Source organism: Phocoena sinus, chromosome 4, assembly GCF_008692025.1.
Source record: "Phocoena sinus isolate mPhoSin1 chromosome 4, mPhoSin1.pri, whole genome shotgun sequence".
NCBI lineage: Eukaryota > Metazoa > Chordata > Mammalia > Artiodactyla > Phocoenidae > Phocoena > Phocoena sinus.
In genome coordinates, this window is record NC_045766.1 from 63,778,890 (window position 1) to 63,800,236 (window position 21,347).

A 21,347-nucleotide genomic window follows, 5' to 3' on the forward strand; every position below is an offset into this window, starting at 1 on the left:
GTGCATGGGCTCCCCAGGCACACAATATGATTGCTGGCAGCTTGCTTCTCTGCAGCTAGAGAAGTTAACATGCAGAGCAATTTTATTGAAAGGTGTCTGCACATTGTATCTACAGTTGCATTGTTGTCCTGTGCAGTGACCTTCATAAATGGCTTTGGGAAAGTCACAAGGGAATAACAGAGGTAGTTGGTGTTTTTTTCTCTTCCTTTATTAGAGTCTGCTTTGATTTGCTAGACAAAGTTGTGCAATCACCAGGAAATGTGTTCTGTGCTCCCACATGCTCCCCAAATGCAAACAAGCAGGTCAACAACCCCAGTGTTGTAATGTTTCAGCCTGAAATCTGCTTGGATTACCCAGCAGGGCCATTTGTCCTTTTGGAATAAGCAAATAGTGCATGGCAGCAGGAATTAGCCAGGCCCCCAGAGCACTGAGGCAGCAGCGAGAGGAGAGCCCGGAGGAGACAGAGGCTGAAGATAGTTAAAATCAGCATCTTAATTGGCTCCCAATTCTTGGTGAAACTCCCAGAGGGAGACTTTAATCATGAAATTAATCACCATCCTTTTTCTATGCTCCAGGCTGCTACCAAGTTTAACCCAGGAGTCCTCACAAGAAATCGACTGCAACGACCAGGATGTATTTCAAGCTGTGGACACTGCTCTGAAGAAATATAACAGTGGAAACAAAAATGGCAACCAATTTGTATTGTACCGCATAACTGAGGTCATCAAGACGGTGAGTGAGCTGTGTTTAACCTTGAGGTCATTGGGGATTTGTGCTGTCACTTGGAGCCCAGGTCTCACGCCACACACGCACCCCAATCACCGAAGAACTGATAATCGAAGGGAAGCTTACAGCTCTTAGAAAAGACCAACACCATTCTCTGGCCTGGGGGTGAAGGGAAAGGTATGACTCCTCCTGGGTGATCAGAGCAGCATATCCTAGGGTGAAATGAAACAAAGGTAGATGGAGAAATTTTAAAGGGACTGTGCAGAGTGAGAGAATCCAGGAACTCGGTCAGGCTGCAGGAGGAGGATTTACTGGGTGACCAGTCCTAGACAAAAATATGAAGACCTCCAGACCTCAGGTGGGAAATGGGTTCTTAAAGGGGTATGTCTAACAAGTATGATATGATCTCACTTATGTGTGGAGTCTAAAAGTTCAAACTCACAGACACAGAAAGTAGAATGGCGATTGCCAGGGACTGGGAGGTGGGGGAAATGGGGAGACGCTGGTCAAAGGATGCAAATTTTCAGTTATACGATGAATAGGTCCTGGGGGATCTAATGTAGAGTGTGGTGATTATAGCTAATAATACTTTATTGTACACTTGAAATTTGTTGAAAGCCTAGATCTTAAGTATTCTCACCACAAAAATATAAGTATGTGAGGTGATGGGTGTGTTAATTAGCTTGCTTGTGGTAATCATTGCACAATATACATGTGTTTCAGTTCATCAGATTGTACCCCTTAAATATATACAATTTTTATTTGTCAAGTATACCTCAATTAAGCTAGGGGAAAGGGCAGGTTTGTTTAAGAGGAGTCAGAAATGAGACTAAGTTGGTTCAACTGCATTGGACAAAATACCTACCATGAAGTCCATATGGCTGAATGCATCAAGGTAACAGCCATGTTCTACTTGATTTTTAGCACTTTTTTAAAATCCATGATCGATGCACTCAGGATGGAGACAAACCCTAACAGCGTATGTGACTTCAAGAATTACAAATCTTTTCAATAGTTTGTTTAAGTGAATTTCACTACAAAACATTGTGTTTCTGTGATAGTTAAGCAACTGATTACTTTGGTGGAAAAAAACCCCAGGTATTTGATATGATAAGGAAAAAGGAAAAGGCCCAGTAGATATGTTTTTGTTTGTTTGTCTTCTGAAAGTCTGGCCTTTCTGTTTCACAAATTTGTGTAGTCCTGTGAGTCCTAGTGTTCTCTAGTATGGTTGTAGTCTTTATTGGTAGACATCCATGGCAAATGTGGTTTTTTATTCTAAAATGTCCATAGAATCACTCTTTATCTCTACCTTGTTGTGTGGGGACTGCCTGTACCATGACCACTTAGATTTTATTAAAATCTGAGACCTAGAAGGAACTAGAAGAGTCTATCTTGTCTGATTCCATCATCTCCCAAATGCAAACACTGTGGAGAGAGCACTGCCTGGTGAGTCAGGAGACCTGCCATCCGGAGCTGGCTCTGCCTTTCCAAGGTGGGGAGGCTGCCTAAGGCATACGCTATCTACCTGGGGCCTCCTTTTCTCTCATGTGCAAACTGAGAAGATGGACAACATCCCCTCTGAAGTCCCTTGCTCTTCTGACACACCAGGACGTTGCATATGAAGGCTCATCTAAATCAGCACCTTTATACTTTAAAAGTTTAATTTGTCATTTCACGTCATGCTATACTAAATAGAAAACAAAACAATGCCAATAAAAATACTAAAATTACCCATAATTATTCCCACTATCCAGATAACTGTTACTTTTTTTTTAATGAAAAAAAGGTTTCTGGTTTGTTTTCTAACTGTAAAAATAATATGTTTGTTCAAAAAAAATAGACAATTCAGGAATGTTTGTTGAAAGAAGAAAGTGAAAGAGAACCATACTCCCGCCACTGAAAGACACACATTTTAACAGCTTTGCTGCGTACTTTTCCAGACTTAAAAAAAAATTTTATATATATTTACATATAAATTGGTTTCTACAAAAATGGGCTAAAACTATGGATCTACTTTGAAATTTAAATATATATATATAATTTGTAAATAGTATATTATGAACATTCCTCCAAGTAAATATTTATAAACTTTCAATATTTTTAATAAATGTTTTTGCCTTCATTGAATTAAATCAAGATCAAATATAACTGCACCAGATCCCACTCAAATGATTTGCCGTGGGGTCAGTTAGATGAACCGTACGTATCTTTGGTTGCTGTTTTTCAGGATGATCCTGACACGTTTTATTCCTTCAAGTACCAAGTCAAGGAGGGCAACTGTCCTGTTCAAAGTGACAAAACCTGGCAGGATTGTGACTACAATGACTCTGCACAAGCTGTGAGTGTGTTGACAGTTTCTGAGCCTCCAGTTTTCTCGGCCAAGTTTACCAAGGGCTGTCTTAACCTAACGCCTACCCTGCCCTGGCACAGCACAGCTTCTTGCTGGGCCGTAATTGAGGGAGAAGCAAGCCACTCTCCTCCCAGTCCAGGGAGCCACCTCTTCAATGTCAAAACCCTGGCTTCCTGTATGCAGTTTGAACACTGAAATTGAAAGGTAAATCAAGAGGACAGTTTAGCAAGCTGGTTCTCAGGCACTGTGTGCATCTTGATGAAATAGAAATATCTCTGGGGCTCAAAACAAAGATTCAGGGCTTCCCTGGTGGCGCAGTGGTTGAGAGTCCGCCTGCCGATGCAGGGTTCACGGGTTCGTGCACCGGTCCGCGAAGATCCCACATGCCGTGGAGTGGCTGGGCCTGTGAGCCATGGCCGCTGAGCCTGTGCGTCCGGAGCCTGTGCTCCGCAACGGGAGAGGCCACAACAGTAAGAGGCCCACGTACCGCAAAAAAAAAAAAAAAAAAAACACAAAGGTTCATACTCTAAAACCTCGCCATTTAAACTGCCTTTCCTCCAATATTTCACGAATATCAGTGGCTTGTATAAAATAATGATTAGGCTGCAAAACATTCATTCTTGTGTCTCAAAACTCTGCTAGAAAACATAAAAAATCTTGACAAGGTTGTTTTTTGTTTGTTTTGCGGTACGCGGGCCTCTCCCGTTGCGCAGCACAGGCTCCGGACGCGCAGGCTCAGCGGCCATGGCTCACGGGCCCAGCCGCTCCGCAGAATGTGGGATCTTCCTTTACCGCAGCACGAACCCACGTCCCCTGCACTGGCAGGCGGACTCTCAACCACTGTGCCACCAGGGAAGCCCTTGACAAGGCTTTACAAAGGAAAGCCGTATTTAGTAATAGTACTAGGTGGCTTTCATCTGAAAGATTAAATCTTTTAATCCTTTTTTCTTTTTCTTCTTAGGCTACAGGGGAATGCACAGCGACGGTGGCAAAGAGGGGGAATATGAAGTTCTCCGTGGCTACCCAGACCTGCCAGATTACTCCAGGTAGCTGCTGTGCCTGGTGGTGCTGCCCTGGGGAAAAATGAACCTCTTCTGTGTGGCACCAAAGACCCCTCTTTCCCGGAGGGCAGCAGTGGCAATACCGCTTGCAGCCTTGCGGGGGCGCTGGAGGGGGTGGAGCGGCAGAGTCCTGAGGTGGGGCCGGGCTCACACCCCTCAGCGCTATCCTGATTCTCTTCCTCAAGAGCAGCATTGTATTAGGTGTGTGCAAAAGGATGAGAAGACACAGAACTGGCTTCAACTGTAGGCAGCGTCCTAGAGAGTAGCACAGGCTTTGAGGTCAGATCTGGCCTGGAATCTTTCAAAGCTCTCACCTTCTTGGCTTTCCTTTTCCTTACCTATAAGAGGAGATCACAGTAATTCCCACTTTGCACAATTGTTTAGAATGAAACTAGATGATACACCTGAAGATGTAATCATAATAATGTATTAATGATAATCAAGGAAAAGGTAATAATAGCTAACATTTATTGAGCCCTTATTACTAGCTACAGTTCTAATCACTTCATGTGTATTAACATATCTATTCCTCAGAACAACTCTATGAGGCAAATGTTAATATCCCCAGTTCACAGATGAGGAAACAGGCCCACAGCAGTCAAATATCTTGCCCAAGACCCCACAGCTAGCAGTTAGCAGAGTTGGTGGAATAGACCCTCCATGAATGATATTCCTTTAGAATCTAAGTATGAAGAAACTTATCAACAGATGACCACTGTTAGCTCCTTCCCTCTTGTGGCAGAGGTGCCACATACAGAAGGATGGGCACGTCTAGGTGAAGTCAGTCACAAAAGCCATCCTGGAACTGGCCTTCTGCAAGATAGCGTTTTTGTACCTAAGCTCCAGAACAGCATCCTCAGCCATGCTATTGAAGCCCACTATAGTAGTGGTCCTTCTATTCCAGCCTTAATCCCCTATATGGTACCCACAAAAACTATATCCCTTGAGTTTCCGTTCCTGCAAGAAGTTGCATTCAAAGAAAAATAGTCCAAAACAGAAATCACAAGTAATTAAAATCTTTTGATAGGGGTAGCTTTTTATTATTTGGTTTAAGAGCTCTATCTCGTAAGCACATTTTAACATTATCCAGAGCAGAGCACGTTATGTACCATGAGAGAAAAAACTCTTTGCCACACCTTCAGAAATTAGTGCTAGGTCCACAATCTCTTATCTGAAAACTTTTTGGCCAGATATGTTTCAGAATTCAAAATTTGAAACATTTTAATTTAAAAATCTCTCTGGAAACGTTGAGGCAGGGTGGAAAATCATTGTCACCCAGAAAAACTGAGTTTGCATCTTTCCCTGCTCATCTCACCCTCAAAGGCTGCTCCATTGCTTCCCCTACACCAGTGGGAGCTGCCCTTGAGGTCAGGCAAACCAGCCTCTGGGCTTTTCTCCATCTCTCCCTTTCACCTCCTGTGTTCATCGTTTTTTGTTTTGTTTTCCCATCAGTAATTCTCTCATCTTTCCCATGTCATCATCCCCTCTAGTTTTTTTTTTTTTTTTAACAGAAACCATCTTAGAAAGAATTTTATTCAAAGGGTCTGTATATTTTTCTCGGAAAAAATGTAAATATTATTTCAACAGTATTTATTTATTTATTTCCCTCTAGTTTTTTAACTTTGCCCATTACCCTGATTCAACCTAACTTCTACAAGGAAAGGAGGGGGGAAAGCTATGAATATTCACACAATATGCCATTTCCTGACACAAACTTATGGAGAGAATGCCGAGAAACAGTTGCAAGGGGGTTGCGTTGAACTGCTGACTGGGGGATCTTACATCCTCGGGCTGTGAGAGCCCCGGGGCCAAGGGGCGCAGGACTCCTTCATTTCTTCCCCTTTTTGCCACATATACTGCTACTGACCAGGGAGTCAGGGCTGTGTGTCATGAACAGTGGTGATTTAACACAGACTCTCTCCTTTTTTTTTTTTTTTTTTGCGGTACGCGGGCCTCCCGCTGTTGTGGCCTCTCCCGTTGCGGAGCAGCAGGCTCAGCGGCCATGGCTCACGGGCGCAGCCGCTCCGCGGCATGTGGGATCTTCCCGAACCAGGGCACGAACCCTTGTCCCCTGCATCGGCAGGCGGACTCTCAACCACTGCGCCACCAGGGAAGCCCCAGACTCTCTCCTTTTTAAAATATTTTACATCATTTTATTAAAACCCATTCGGCGGCTCCCCATTCTTACAGGGGACCATTCTCAATTCACCTCAGAGGGTCTAGGAATGCCCAGAAGTGGAGAAGGTTGTGAGTATGTGCATCTTCCAGGAGAGGGCGCCATAGCTTACATTAGGGTCATCAAGGGAGCCTATGACCCAGGAAAATAGTTAAGAATCCCTGCCTACAGAGCACAGCCCAGACTCCACAGCGGAGGCCTCTCTTCAGACTGCTCACACTTCAAACCACCCCTCCCTGCCTCCTGCTATAAGCTCTGGTTAAGATGTGTGTACAACACGGTCCCTGCCTCATCCTTCTTCCTCAGGAGCCGTCCCTCCCTTCTCCTCAGGCCTCACACCTTGTTCTGAGAGGTTGACCTTGACTGCTCTTCACCCTTCTTAGCTCAGCCTGTTCTCCTCAGGAAAGGCTTCCCTGGGCTCACTCTGGGCTCCTGCCTTTCCAATTTCTTGCTGAATTATATTGAAATCATCCATCTCCAGTTCGGTCTCTCCCCCTTGGCTTTCCCCGACTCCTTCATGGCAGTGGCCATTACTAACGAATTAATGCATCCACGCAGCCATGCTCAACACAGGGCATGTTATAGCAGGTGCGAAATACATGTTTGTTGGATTGAACTGATAGAAAATATATTACATCCTGCTCCCACCTTCAAGGAGCTTTGGTTAACACTGAAAAAGAAATAAAAATGCATCTGTCATGTTTTAATTTTATGAGGATAAATTCGTGTATCACTTCCGTAATTTAAAATGACTTTAAAATAATTATGCACAATAGGATGCATATAAGATGCCCCTAAGTGAATGATAGGTCTTCCCTATCTTCAGTCTTGTGTTCTCTTTTTCCAGTGCATACTAGGACTTACTGGAAAGTTTGCTTATCAGGGCCTTCCAAATTATCTGACTTATTTAGGGCAATGTATGTGAATGCAGGTTTTGCTTGTTAACGCTGCCCTTTTGCTTGCTGTTTGTCAAGCCGAGGGCCCCATGGTGACAGCCCAGTACGACTGCCTTGGCTGCCTGCACCCCATATCAACCGAAAGCCCCGACTTGGAACCTGTACTGAGACATGCCATTCAACACTTTAACAACAACACTGATCACTCCCACCTCTTTGATCTTAAAGAAATAAAAAGGGCCCAGAGACAGGTTTGTTCTTTAATTTTTCCCATGTCATAGTATTGTTAGAATGTGTTAGATCTTTATGGTTTAGGGTTTCATTGCCTAAAATAAACCTTTGGCCGAGGAAGACATATGATTCCACAGGTGGTGGTGAGGAACTCTTTCACGTTCTCATACGACTAGCTCAGGAGGCAAAGGCTTCCTCTTCAGGCACAATGATTTGGGTACTGCAGTATGTAAATGGGGAAAGGGAACCTAATCAGTCCCCCTTCCTGGGAGATTTGTTTTTAATGAATGGGTGGTCAGCATTGCATGTTCTCCTAGAGATGGTAAAATGGAAAAGTCATTCTGGCCTTAGGGTTTTAAGAAGACTCTCTCATCACCTAACTATTATGAGGCAAACATGGCCCCCCAATATTAAATTGTACCTAAAAAAGTTGGCAAAGCTTGCTGGGTACCCTCTAAATTATGGTTTCCATTTCAGCAGAGAAAAAAGCAAATACTTGTAAATCTGGTCTTTCTGTTGCCTCAGTTCATGAAGACTTTACTGACAGCTGACTGGGCCCCTTGGATTTCAGCCTCTAATTATGAGGGACCCACTTTGGTCAGTAGCATTTCCTGCTTTTAATTGACCTTCCGACTTGCCTTCATGCAAGATGCATGCTCTCCTCAGTTCTGTCCATATCCAGCTATCAGGGTGGAACCCACCCTAGATAAAGCAGGAGAAATCTTACTGTCTGGCAGTCTGGGGACCTAAGGACCTACTGGTCAAGGCCATTCCAACTCCAAAGTTTTTTTTATCCATCTAGAAAAGCATTATTAATATTTTACAAAATTCAACAGATCATTTTTTCCCTGTTGCCTGGCAGAGGAAATATTGCTAGGTCTTTCTTAAGGAAATACAGTAACTCCATCTATAAATTGCTTTTCATTTTCAGATGTGTAGCTGTGTGTGTGTGTGTGTGTGTGTGTGTGTGTGTGTGTTGTGTTGAAGGGTGTGAGAGTCATAATGTGCTCAATATTTATTCAGTACTGACTTTTGCCTAGTAATAATAATAGTTCGTATTTTTGAGCACTTATGAAATGTCAGGCAGTATTCTAAGCTCCTCCTAACATTGTGAATTATGTTTAAACTGCCCTATAAATATGCAATCCAAAATCGTTTCAGGTGGTGGCTGGATGGAACTATGAAATTACTTACTCAATTGTGCAGACTAATTGTTCCAAGGAGAATTTTCTATTCTTAACTCCAGACTGCAAGTTCCTTTCAAATGGTGTAAGTAGGCAAAAATCTAATCATAAAGTTCTTAGCCTTTTGTGTCCAGTATTTACAGGTGTGGGAACTCTTAGCTGTGGAGGAAGTCTCAGTCACTAAAATTTTTGATGACATATGCAGCTCACATTCACTTTCATTTGAGACTCTACAGTTCACGTCATTGGTCAAGCTGCTTACCCAGCTGGTCAGAGTCTGTACATCTGGCAATAAGCACTTACAGATATAACCAGAGGCTAGGAATAGCCTGAGACAAAATGATGCCACGGTCAAGTTTGTCTTTTCATGTCTTCACACTTTCCTGTCTCCTTTCCTCCCCGTGTGCTCAATGTCCTTACAAGGCTCCCGAGCTCTACCCAGGACAATCCTTCACTTCCAACTTGTCTCTGCTTGTTCTTTCACCTTCCCTCCCCTACTTTTATCTTTAATAAGTACATCCTGCATCTCTCTCCCTTAGTGGCCCTTTCCAGGACGATATCTTATTACCTGAACCAAAATTATGTTAAAAGAGAGCATCTCAAGGTGGCAGGAGTTAGTGCAAGTTAAGATGATAAGGCATGATGACCTTCCCAGGGCTATTTGCATTTTAGCAGAAGGCTGTTCTTTAAGCAAGGGGTGGCTGCAAGTCCCTTCATCTAGTCCAGGGGTCTCCAACCCCCGGGCCATGGACCGGTACTGGTTTGATGCCTGTTAGGAACCGGGCCACACAGCAGGAGGGGAGCTGCGGGCGAGTGAGCGAAGCTTCATCTGACACTCCCCACCGCTCCCCATGGCTCCCCACCGTTCCCCATGGCTCCCCACTGCTCCCCATGGCTCCCCATGGCTCCCCATCGCTCCCCACAGCTCCCCACCACTCCCCATGGCTCCCCACCGCTCCCCACCACTCCCCATAGCTCCCCATGGCTCCCCATGGCTCCCCATCGCTCCCCACAGCTCCCCACCACTCCCCATAGCTCCCCATGGCTCCGCATGGCTCCCCATCGCTCCCCACCACTCCCCACCACTCCCCATGGCTCCCCACGGCTCCCCACGGCTCCCCATCGCTCCCCATCACTCCCCATCGCTGCTCGCCACCACTCCCCATTGCTCCCCATCAGTCCCCATCGCTCGCGTTACTGCCTGAACCATCTCCCCCACCCCACCACTCCCTACCATCTGTGGAAAAATTGTCTTCCACGAAATCAGTCCCTAGTGCCAGAAAGGTTGAGGACCACTGACCTAGTCATTCTACTTCTCAACGTCCATTATATGGGAAGAAAATGAGAAATCCAGGCAGCAAGATGTTAATTTTGACTTTTTATTAAAAGGAAAATATTTAAAATAACATATTTTCAACATATGGAATGGTTAAGCAAATTACAGTATATCCATACAGTAGAATATGTGCAGCGATTAAAATTATGTTTGCAGAGATTTTAGTGACCTAGTAAAGTGGTTACAGTATGTTAAGTAAAAAACAAAAAAAAAAGCATGGTACAAAATTACACGTACAGATTTACTCAGGTACATAAAGTAGATGTAAACATAAAAAGTGATGAAAAGCAAATATGCCAAAATATAAAATATGGTTAGGGCTTCCCTGGTGGCGCAGTGGTTGGGAGTCCGCCTGCCGATGCAGGGGACACGGGTTCGTGCCCCGGTCTGGGAAGATCCCACATGCCGCGGAGCGGCTGGGCCCGTGAGCCATGGCCGCTGAGCCTGCGCGTCCGGAGCCTGTCCTCCGCAACGGGAGAGGCCACAACAGTGAGAGGCCCGCGTAACGCATAAAAAAAAAAATAAAATAAAATAAAATATGGTTAACTTTTAGTTGGAACTATGGCTGTTTTTTCTGATTTTTTATATTTTTTGAAACTCTTCAATACTTCCCAATGTTTCTAATCAAGCATGTGTTTGTTTCATAAATGGGGGGGGAGTAAAAAGGACACTATTAAGAGAGTGAAAAGACAATCCACAGAATGGGAGAAAATATATGCAAATCATATATCTGAAAAGGGCTTAATATGTAGAATATATAAAAAACTTTCACAGTGCAACAACAAAATTTTTAAATGAGCAAACAACTTAGACATTTCTCTAAAGAAGTCATACGAATGGTCAAAAAGCTCGTGAAAAATACTCAACATCATTAGCCATCAGGGGGAATGTAAATATAGACCACAAATGAGATGCTACTTCACACCTAGAGGATGGCTGTAATTTTAAAAAATTGTAAAATACCAAGTATTGGGGAGAATGTGGAAAAATTGGAACTTTTGTACATTGCTGATGGAAATGTAAAATCATGCAGCCATTGTGGAGAACAGTATGGCAGTTCCTCAAAAAGTTAAATGTAGAATTACCATATGACCTAGCAATTATACTCCTAGATATATACCCCAAATAATTTAAAACAGGGACTCAAAAAGATACTTATATGCCAATATTCATTGCAGCATTATTCACAATAGCCAAAGGTGGAAAACAACCCAAATGTTCATCGATAGAGGAATGCATAAACACAATGTGACATGTATATAACACTTCTTTAGCCATAGAAAGGAATGGAATTCTGATATATGCTACAACATGTATGAACCTTGAAAATGTTAAGTGAAATAAGCCAGACACAAAAGGACAACCAGTATATGATTTCACTTATATGAATTATCCAACATACACAAATTCATAGAGACAAAAAGTAGGTTAGAGTTTACCAGGGGCTGGGAAGAGGGAGAACGGGGAGTTTTTGCTTAATAGTCGCAGAATTTGTGTTTGGGGTGATGAAAACTATTGGAAATAGATAGTAGAGATGGTTGCACAGCACTGTGAATGTAATAAATGGCCCTGAATTATACATTTAAAAATGGTTATGATGGCAAATTTTATATTATATATATTTTACCAGAATTTTAAAAAATAGTATAAAAGAGAAAGAGAAAGAGAGAGGAACCCTCTAAACACATAGGTTCTAGCCACTATTTAATTTTGTCAGGTTGAGTTGAGTCTGGCCTTTTAAGCATCTATTAACATCTTCTGTTTTTATGCTTAGCCATTTGAGGTTATATAGGCCTAAATGGTATCTAGGCCTATGTTATCTAGCTTTAATCTTGCTGCATCTGTTTATAAGTTAAGTTTTCTCTTTGCAACACAGAGTTGCAAAGGCTGGTTGGAGTCACAAAGCCAATCAGATTTGGTATAACTTTTCTGAGCCTTCACTTCCTCATTTGTAAAATTGTGAAGAATAATAGCACCTATATCACAGAGTTGTTACAGTAATTAAAGGACATGAAATATAAATGAAATATTTTGCCCACAATTGGTAAGATGTAAGGCCTTACTATTCAAAGTGTGGTCCATGGACCAGCAGCATTAGCATCACCAGGGAGCTTCTTAGCAAAGTAGAATCTCAACTCCACCCATAGCTACCGAATCAGAATCTGCATGTTAACAAGGTTCTCAGGTGATTCCTCTGCACATTAAAGTTTGGAAAGCACTGATTTAAGGGTTTTCCTGCATAGTTCTCAGGGCATGTTGCACCTTAGAAGCACTAGCCTCGATTTAAAAAACACCTATTCCCAGATCACTCCCCCAGACATTCTGATTTTTTTTTTTTAGTTGGGACAACTTTTAGTTGTCCCAACTAAAAGTTGCAGCATCCAACAGTGTACATACTGAACATTTAAGTCTTTTTTTAAAACATCTTTATTGGAGTATAATTGCTTTACAATGGTGTGTTAGTTTCTGCTTTATAACAAAATGAATCAGTTATACATATACATATGTTCCCATATCTCTTCCCTCTTGCGGCTCCCTCCCTCCCACCCTCCCTATCCCACCCCTCTAGGTGGTCACAAAGCACCGAGCTGATCTCCCTGTGCTATACGGCTGCTTCCCACTAGCTATCTATTTTACATTTGGTAGTGTATATAAGTCCATGCCACACTCTCACTTTGTCCCAGCTTACCTTTCCCCTTCCCTATGTCCTCAAGTCCATTCTCTAGTAGGTCAGCGTCTTTATTCCTGTATTGCCCCTAGGTTCTTCATGACCTTTTTTTTCCCTTAGATTCCATATATATGTGTTCGCATACGGTGTTTGTTTTTCTCTTTCTGACTTACTTCACTCTGTATGACAGACTCTAGGTCCATCCACCTCACTACAGATAACTCAATTTCATTTCTTTTTATGGCTGAGTAATATTCCATCGTATATATGTGCCACATCTTCTTTATCCATTCATCTGTCAGTGGACACTTATGTTGCTTCCATGTCCTGGCTATTGTAAATAGAGCTGCAGTGAACATTGTGGTACATGACTCTTTTTGCATTATGGTTTTCTCAGGGTATATGCCCAGTTGTGGGATTGCTGGATCATATGGTAGGTCTATTTTTAGTTTTTTAAGAAACCTCCATACTGTTCTCCATAGTGGCTGTATCAATTTACATTCCCACCAACAGTGTATGAGGGTTCCCTTTTCTCCACACCCTCTCCAGCATTTATTGTTTCTAGATTTTTTGATGATGGCCATTCTGACTGGTGTGAGATGATATCACATTGTAGTTTTGATTTGCATTTCTCTAATGATTAATGATGTTGAGTATTCTTTTGTGCTTGTTGGCAATCTGTATATCTTCTTTGGAGAAATGTCTGTTTAGGTCTTCTGCCCGTTTTTGGATTGGGTTGTTTGGTTTTTTTGATATTGAGCTGCATGAGCTGCTTGTAAATTTTAGAGATTAATCCTTTGTCATTTGCTTCATTTGCAAATATTTTCTCCCATTCTGAGGGTTGTTTTTTCATCTTGTTTATGGTTTCCTTTGCTGTGCAAAAGCTTTTAAGTTTCATTAGGTCCCATTTGTTTATTTTTGTTTTTATTTCCATTTCTCTAGAAGGTGGGTCAAAAAGGATCTTGCTGTGATGTATGTCATAGAGTGTTCTGCCTATGTTTTCCTCTAAGAGTTTGATAGTGTCTGGCCTTACATTTAGGTCTTTAATCCATTTTGAGTTTATTTTTGTGTATGGTGTTAGAGCGTGTTCTAATTTCATTCTTTTACATGTAGCTGTCCAGTTTTTCCAGCACCACTTATTGAAGAGGCTGTGTTTTCTCCATTGTATATTCTTGCTTCCTTTATTAAAGATAAGGTGACCATATGTGCGTGGGTTTATCTCTGGGCTTTCTATCCTGTTCCATTGATCTATATTTCTGTTTTTGTGCCAGTACCATACCAGACATTCTGATTTAATTGGTCTGGGGTGAGTCCCTGGAGTCAGATGATCTAAAAATTTCTCAGGTAAACCAAATGTGCTAATAATACTGAGAACTTCTGAGCTATCTCCAGCATCCTTCTCCCCATCCAAAATTAAGGTACTATAAGTGTGGTATTCCCTGTATCTTTAAAAAACATGACTTTTTTTTTAACATCTTTATTGGAGTACATTTCTTATATGTGTGTTCCTTTATTGGGAATATACATTTATAGAAAGCTTCAAGACAATGCAGATACAAAGAAAAAATAATAATGTTGCACCACATACCCAAACACCCAAAGTTATCTGAATGTATTTCCCTCTTGTCTTTTTTGGTGGGGAATATGGGCAATTTTGAGTGATTTTCTTTTTTGTCTTTTTGTAGTTGTAATTATTTTACATGCTATATTTTTTTCACCTAAGAATTCTTCTACGTCATTAGAACTCTTGATAAACTTTTAAAATAACTTTTAATATCCTAGTGAAGATACCATAGATTATTTTTTAAATTACTTTCCTATTTTTGGTCATTTGTTGAAAACCCACCAAGAAAATGGGTTGTTTCCATTTTTATTATAATTAATAACTCACCAAACATCTTTTAGAATAAAGCTATTTCTGTTTGGCATTGTTTTTCTCAGAATAAAGTCCTGGCTTTACACATAGTGTAAAATTGTATGAAAGCTCTTAAAACTCTTGATATATATATAGGTTAACTGCTAAATGCACCAATTTACATTCCATCAGCAATGTTTACCCTTGATAGCATTCAGTATTTTTTTAACTCAGCTAAATTCATAGACAAAAACATTTTTAGTTTTTATTTTCTCAATCAACAACATAGTTAGTATGCATTTATTTAAGCATTATATTTTCATACATTCATTAGAAATTTATGGGTTGAATTTATGAATTCTTCTATATCCTTTGCCCATTTCTTTTTGGGATAAATCTTAATGACTTAGAAATAGTATTTATATATTAAAGGTATCAGTGTTTTGTCATATTTTCTCATTTATTTACTTTTTAGTTTTCATTATGGTATTTCTGACTTACAGATAGTTTTTGTTTATAGGTGAGTAAATCTATCAATATTTTCCTTTTGAATCTTTCTACAACTTGCTCAGCAGTCACTATATGTTTTTTTTTTCTAGTTTGTCTATGGTCAGTATTTCTAAATATAGCTTTTGAAACTTTATGGAATTAATTTTGATGTATCTTGTGAGGTATCTAACTTGATTTTTTCAAGAGAATAACCAGATACCTTAACAGTCTTTCCTTCGACAAAATTTGCAACAAACTTTATCCCGTAATAATTTCTTACAAAAAATCTGTTCTCTGTTTTTGTACCAACACTACCGTATTTTAACAGCCATAGCTTCATAGTAAGTTTGAATACATGTTTTATTATTCTAGTGTTTGTATTTTTAAAACCAATCTTAGAAGAGGTTTGGAAGAAAAACTTACACTGTCACATAGATTGGAATTGCATTACATTTCTAAATTGATTTGAGGTATTGGCATATGTACTATATTTAGTCTTTTTAATCAAGAACTTGGTATACATCTCTATGTAGTCAAGTTTTATTTTATATTTCTAAAGTTGTGTGATTTTCTTAAATATATTCAGAACAATGCTCACTAAAGTTATTACTAGGTTTTGTTTTTGGTAATTGTTATTAGGAATTAAATCCTTTTTTTCCCCTTTTCCTTTCATTCTCTTTTAAACAAGTTATTGTTATATACAAATGTATACTTTTTATTTTTTTTAATTTTTTTTTTGTGGTACGCGGGCCTCTCACTGTTGTGGCCTCTCCCGTCGTGGAGCACAGGCTCTGGACGAGCAGGCCCAGTGGCCATGGCTCACGGGCTAAGCCACTCCGTGGCATGTGGGATCTTCCCGGACTGGGGCATGAACCCGTGTCCCCGCATTGGCAGGCGGATTCTCAACCACTGCGCCACCAGGGAAGCCCTACAAATGTATACATTTTGATTAGCTTACCTTGTATCCAGAAACTTTATTGAACTCTCTGATTAATGTCTTTTCATTGATTCTTTTGATTGTTCTAGATCTATAATAATACCTTATGCAAATAATACTATCTCCTCTTTTCCAATGTTTATTTTTTTGTTTCATGTCTCAATGAATTGACCCAAATTTTCAGAGATATTTTTTGAAATAGTGGTGATCACAAAAATTCATGTTTTATTCCTGATTTTATTGAGAAAGGCTCTAGAATTTTGTCATTACGTATAATATTGCTGTGGGATCCCGGTAGATATTCTTCCTCATGTTAAGGAAACATCCTTACATTCCTCCTCTTTAAAGAGTTTTGTTTTGTTTTTAAATAAGGAATTGGTGTTGAATTTAGCAAGTGCTTTAGAATATGTATTGAAATATCATATTTTTCTAATTTAATCTATGCTGTTTTGACAACTTTCCTAATAGTAATCTTTAGATTCCTAAACTAAACTCTACTTGTTTAGTGTTAATTTTTCTTTAAATATGCATTTGGATTCTATTTCTAGTTTAGTTAAGCAGTCTACGTATACATTTATAAGTGAAAGTGGTGTAACAGTTTTCTGGGTATGTGTTTGTGTGTGCATTCTATTTTTTAAGGTTTTGGTATCCAGAATATACTTTTATAGAATGATTGGGTAGTTTTTCTGTATTCAGAAATGGTTTATATAGCATGGAAATACAGTATATATTTCTTTAATTTTTAAAATTATTCATCTATAAAACATCTATGCTGTTTGGAGGTGGAAAATGGGATGTAAATTGAGCGTAGTAATAGCATTCTCCATTTCTTCTTTAGTCATTGGTCCATTCAAGTTTTTTTCTTGTTCTTAAGTCAGTGTTGGTTATTTATAGTTTTCCAGAAAATTGTCTTTCTTTGAGATTTAAATTAGCATACACTTGTTCATAATATTCTCTTATATTTTTACATTTCTATGTATACTTTGTTAGGTTTCCATTTTTATGCATTTGATTTTTTTTCCTTACCCCATGAATGATTATTTGGATTTATTTATTAATGCTAGTGCTTTCTGTTTTCTAATTCACCAGCTTTGCTTTTATTTTTATTGTTTCCTCCTTCTTGTTTTCCTTAAGGCTGTTTATTGTTCTTCTTGTTCTAACTTCTTGAGATAAACACTGAGGTTGGGGGTGTTTTGATTATTTTTGCCTCTTTTTAAATTGTGGAAGTGTATAAAGCCAGGAGTTAACTCTGAGTGCTGCCCTGGCAACATGTGGAATTCTCGTTTTTCTCAGTTTGTTTTTTATTATTTTCCTTATCAATGAAGATTTTAGTTAGGAAAGTGTGTTTATTTTTCCAAGTACTTTTTGGTTGTTTATTTGTTTAAACTTATGTTATTAAGTTTTACGGAAGTTTTTTGTTTCATTGTGGTGCTGAGGTCAAAGAACATGCCTGTATTGTTTTCAATTTGCAAAATTTATTGAGACTTTCTTGTAACCTAGTGTAAAAGCAATTAGAAATATTATTTGCATCATACTTATGAGAGTATCATTTTAAATCGTGTGTATCATATGAGAATACCATTTCAACAAATCTTTATTATGTTATTCAAGTCCTCTATGACCTTATTTATTTTTTATACATTTTGCCTGTTGTATAATAGTTATATATTGGAGTTTCCCAGCACAATTATTTTTATCCATTTCTATTTCTATATGTTTTTTGCTTTATGCATTTTGATTCCATGCTTTTAGATAAAAATAAAATTATCTTTCTTTTACCTTTATGAGTTGTTACCTTGAATTTTACTTTGTCCAGTATTAATAATGCTCTAGCTCCTTTTTTGTTCATATTTGCTTCTTGTGGCTTTGCTCATCCATTATATTTAATCTTTCTTTATCTTTTATATTATATGCTATTATTCTTGAAGATGTAGTACATTGATTTTGGTTTTAACCTAATCTGAAAGTCCTTGTCTTGCTAAAACAAAATGTTACCCATTCACTTGTATGGCTATTATTTCTACATTAGATATTCTTGTCATGTTTTTTCATGTTTCTGTGTGTTTGTGTGTATGTATTTGCTGTTGGTGTTGGTGCTTTTTCATTGTTTATTATTCTATCTTTTGAAAATAGACTATGTTTTGTTTTTTTCCACGTGATGATTTGTAAAGTCAACATCTTATTTTTAATTTTACTAGTCGTTTAAAGATTCTTAAAAACGTTTTTAATTTATGCTCTTATATGCTTTTTAAAAACCAGAATATCGGTGAATGTACAGATAAAGCATACGTGGATATCCAGCTAAGAATTGCTTCCTTCTCGCAGAAATGTGACCTTTATCCAGGTACAGGATGATACATATTGGTGCTCATGTTGGTCTCAGACAACTGGCTAAATCTTTCCATAGATATTGTGCTTTGGTTCCCATGATATGCCACAAAATCTACATGACCCACAGACCTTACTAGGAACACTGTGCCCCATCTCTGCCCTGCTGTGCTGCAGCAGGTGAAGCTGAGATTGCTTGGCAAGTGGCAGAAGGGAATATGGTGACAGAAGGGAAAGTTTATGTTTTCTGGGCAAAGCTAGCCTTCAGATATGTCAGCTGGTCTTTCTTATATACAAGCTGTCCCTGCATCGGATATTGTGAATTGGGGAAGCTGTATCTCATTTTTAACTACTCAGAATAAAATCCTTTCAATTAAAGATTTTTTTCCCTTACATGTTATAATGTGGGGAAAGGGCGATAGTGCAAGTTTAAGGTCATGTCAGCATTTCTTATACCAAGAGTTGGCTTTTCTCATATTTGGAAGATAGTTGTATATGTTGTACAATATAAAGCATTATGGAAGTTGCCTGCTCACCAGAATTTTCCCACTAGAAAATCATTCTTTTACGTTAAGCATTGCTTTTTACAGTTTCCATTAAAAATGCAAAAACTTAAGAAAAGTGCGGCCTATTGACTGTCACTAACTAACACCTTCTGATTGAAAGTTTCCTTAAGCACACTTGGCTCTTAGGAGAGGAAGAGAGGAGAGACAGTAAGTTGGAGGTCTGACAGGCAACCTCCAGCCACTCACTGCTGGGCCTTGGACTGCCACGTGGCCCTCTCTAAATGGATGCTGGATCACATGTGGGAAAGGTACAATACTAGGCTAGACGGCTCCTTCAGTGCACATGCTGATATAAAACCTGCCTCTTTCAGGGGAGGATTTTGTACAACCACCCACCAGGATTTGTGCTGGCTGTCCCATATCTATACCTGTCAACAGCCCAGAGCTGGAGGAGCCTCTGGATCATTCCATTGCAAAGCTTAATGTAGAGAATAATGGAACCTTCTATTTCAAGATTGACACTGTGGAAAAAGCAACAGTGCAGGTCTGTAAATTATGCTACAAAAATAGTGATTATCTATTGCAAATTGCTTACTAATTTTGCCACTGATCTTGGCTCTGGATTGGGAAACAGTATATCTGGTGAATGGGATTTGGTAGACTTGAATTTCGAGTCCCAACCTCGCTGCATGCTTGGTGTGTGATCTTGGACAAGTCATTTAAAATATTGTCTCTTTTATCCATAAAGGACTACAGTGAGGGTTAAAAAAGATAATGTATGTCAATCACTTTTCAAAATCTAAAGTGCTATATAAATATTAACAATGATTATATATATAATTAATAAAATTCAGGGCTAGGAAAAGCGAGACTTATCCTCTGCCTGTCTAGACTCATCTCTCATTATAACATCACTTCATGCCTTGCGCTCAGCCACATCAGCCAATCGTCCCCCAGGCTCTCTTCACACATTCATCTTCATGTCATTTGTTCCCTGCCTGGGGTGTCATTCTCTCCTACAAATGTACCCTCTGGGGATTCATCTCTCTTGTCCATGCTTGTCAATAGAGGATAAGGAGTATCCTGGTCTGGAGGTCAGGAGACTCAGCTCTGCCACAGCATCCACCACTTGCATCCCAGGTGATCCTGGGCAGTCATTCAGACTCACACATCATCTGTAAAATGAGTGGCTGGATTAGAAGAGCCCAAATCCCTTCTAACTCCAATAGCCTATGACCAATGTATTCATGGACAATTCCTTTTATGGAACCTCAAAACGGGCTTCCCTAAATACAAGCTAAAAAAAGTAATCAAAGTAGAACCAAACTCCTATAGCAAACCAAGATGGTTTTTATAATCTATCAATGCAAAGAAAATCTCACTAAAAATAAGTTTATGATTCTGGCTAAGTAATTGAATTTCTAGAAATCTAAAATAGAAAGAGTCTTTAAATACAATGATGTTCATTACAGCTCTAACTACAAAAGCAAAAAAAGTAAACCATAAAAATGATCAGTAATATAGACATGATCAGAAAATGTCTGGTATATTTGTACAATGGAATATTAACCAGCAATTTTAAATCATCTTTGTGAGGAGTTCTTGATGTGGAAAATGCTTATGTTATAATATGCAGCGAAAAAAACAGGCCATACACGGGGAACTATATACAATATCCTGTGATAAAGCATAATGGGAAAGAATATGAGAAAGAATGTATATATATGTATAACTGAATCATTTTGCTGTACAGCAGAAATTAACACAACATTGTAAATCAGCTATACTTCAGTAAAAAAAAAAAAAAGAGGCCATAAAATTGAATAAACATTCTGTACTCAGTTGTGTTATTTTAAAAAGTTTAGGGACTTCCCTGGTGGTCCAGTGGTTAAGACTCTGCACTTCCACTGCAGATGGCACGGGTTCAATCCCTGGTCAGGGAACTAAGGTCCTGCATGCCACACTGTACAGCCTAAAGAAAATAAATAAATAAAAACCAAAAATAAAACAGTACAGGAAACAATACTGAAAAGAAACAAATACCTCATATTATTCATAGTGGTAGCTTTTAGGTAATGGCACAATGGGCTGTTTATTTTCATCTTTCTTGTTTCCTGTAGTAGTTTTATAACTGGGGGGAAAAAAAGGACCTAAACAAACTGTATTAAAATAAATACAGTTTATTTATTTATTTATTATCTGTATTAAAATAAATACAGATCAAAATAAAACTTGATCTCTCTCCTACTCAGGCACTTACTCCTGTCCCGGTCGCTAACTCCTTTCCCTGATTTCACTGACATGTGACCCACATTAGGCTTACTTGAAGGAGTTACCAATCCCTACTACTCCTGTCTTTGTCAGCTTTTCTTCTCACTCTATATTTCTGCTTTTCTGTGAAATTCCTTTCTTCCTAAGGATGCAGGAACAATCTTGTACTCCACCATATATTGCATGTCAGAGAGTTACTGTCAGGAGAGAAGCATTCATTCTCAAGCATGAACTACTAGTCTTGGTAGTCACAGTTCTTTCTGTAAATGAGTCAACACACTAGAATGGGTGTGTGTTTGTTTACGCTAAGGGTGCAAGGGGAACCACAATAGA

At 39.3% G+C, this 21,347-nt stretch overlaps 1 protein-coding gene across 2 annotated transcripts in view; it reads left to right on the top strand.

Annotated features, from left to right (window-relative positions):
- Positions 1-310: 310 nt before the first annotated feature.
- The window catches only part of KNG1 (kininogen 1), a 28,347-nt gene continuing 7,310 nt past the window's right edge, over positions 311-21,347 (top strand). For both annotated transcript variants that reach the window (XM_032631693.1, XM_032631692.1), the window contains exons 1-7: positions 311-732; positions 2,954-3,064; positions 4,038-4,122; positions 7,288-7,460; positions 8,602-8,709; positions 18,169-18,253; positions 19,115-19,287. In XM_032631693.1, coding sequence (XP_032487584.1) covers positions 541-732; positions 2,954-3,064; positions 4,038-4,122; positions 7,288-7,460; positions 8,602-8,709; positions 18,169-18,253; positions 19,115-19,287 — 927 coding nt within the window. In that variant the 5' untranslated portion in view covers positions 311-540. The remainder of the gene's footprint in view (positions 733-2,953; positions 3,065-4,037; positions 4,123-7,287; positions 7,461-8,601; positions 8,710-18,168; positions 18,254-19,114; positions 19,288-21,347) is intronic.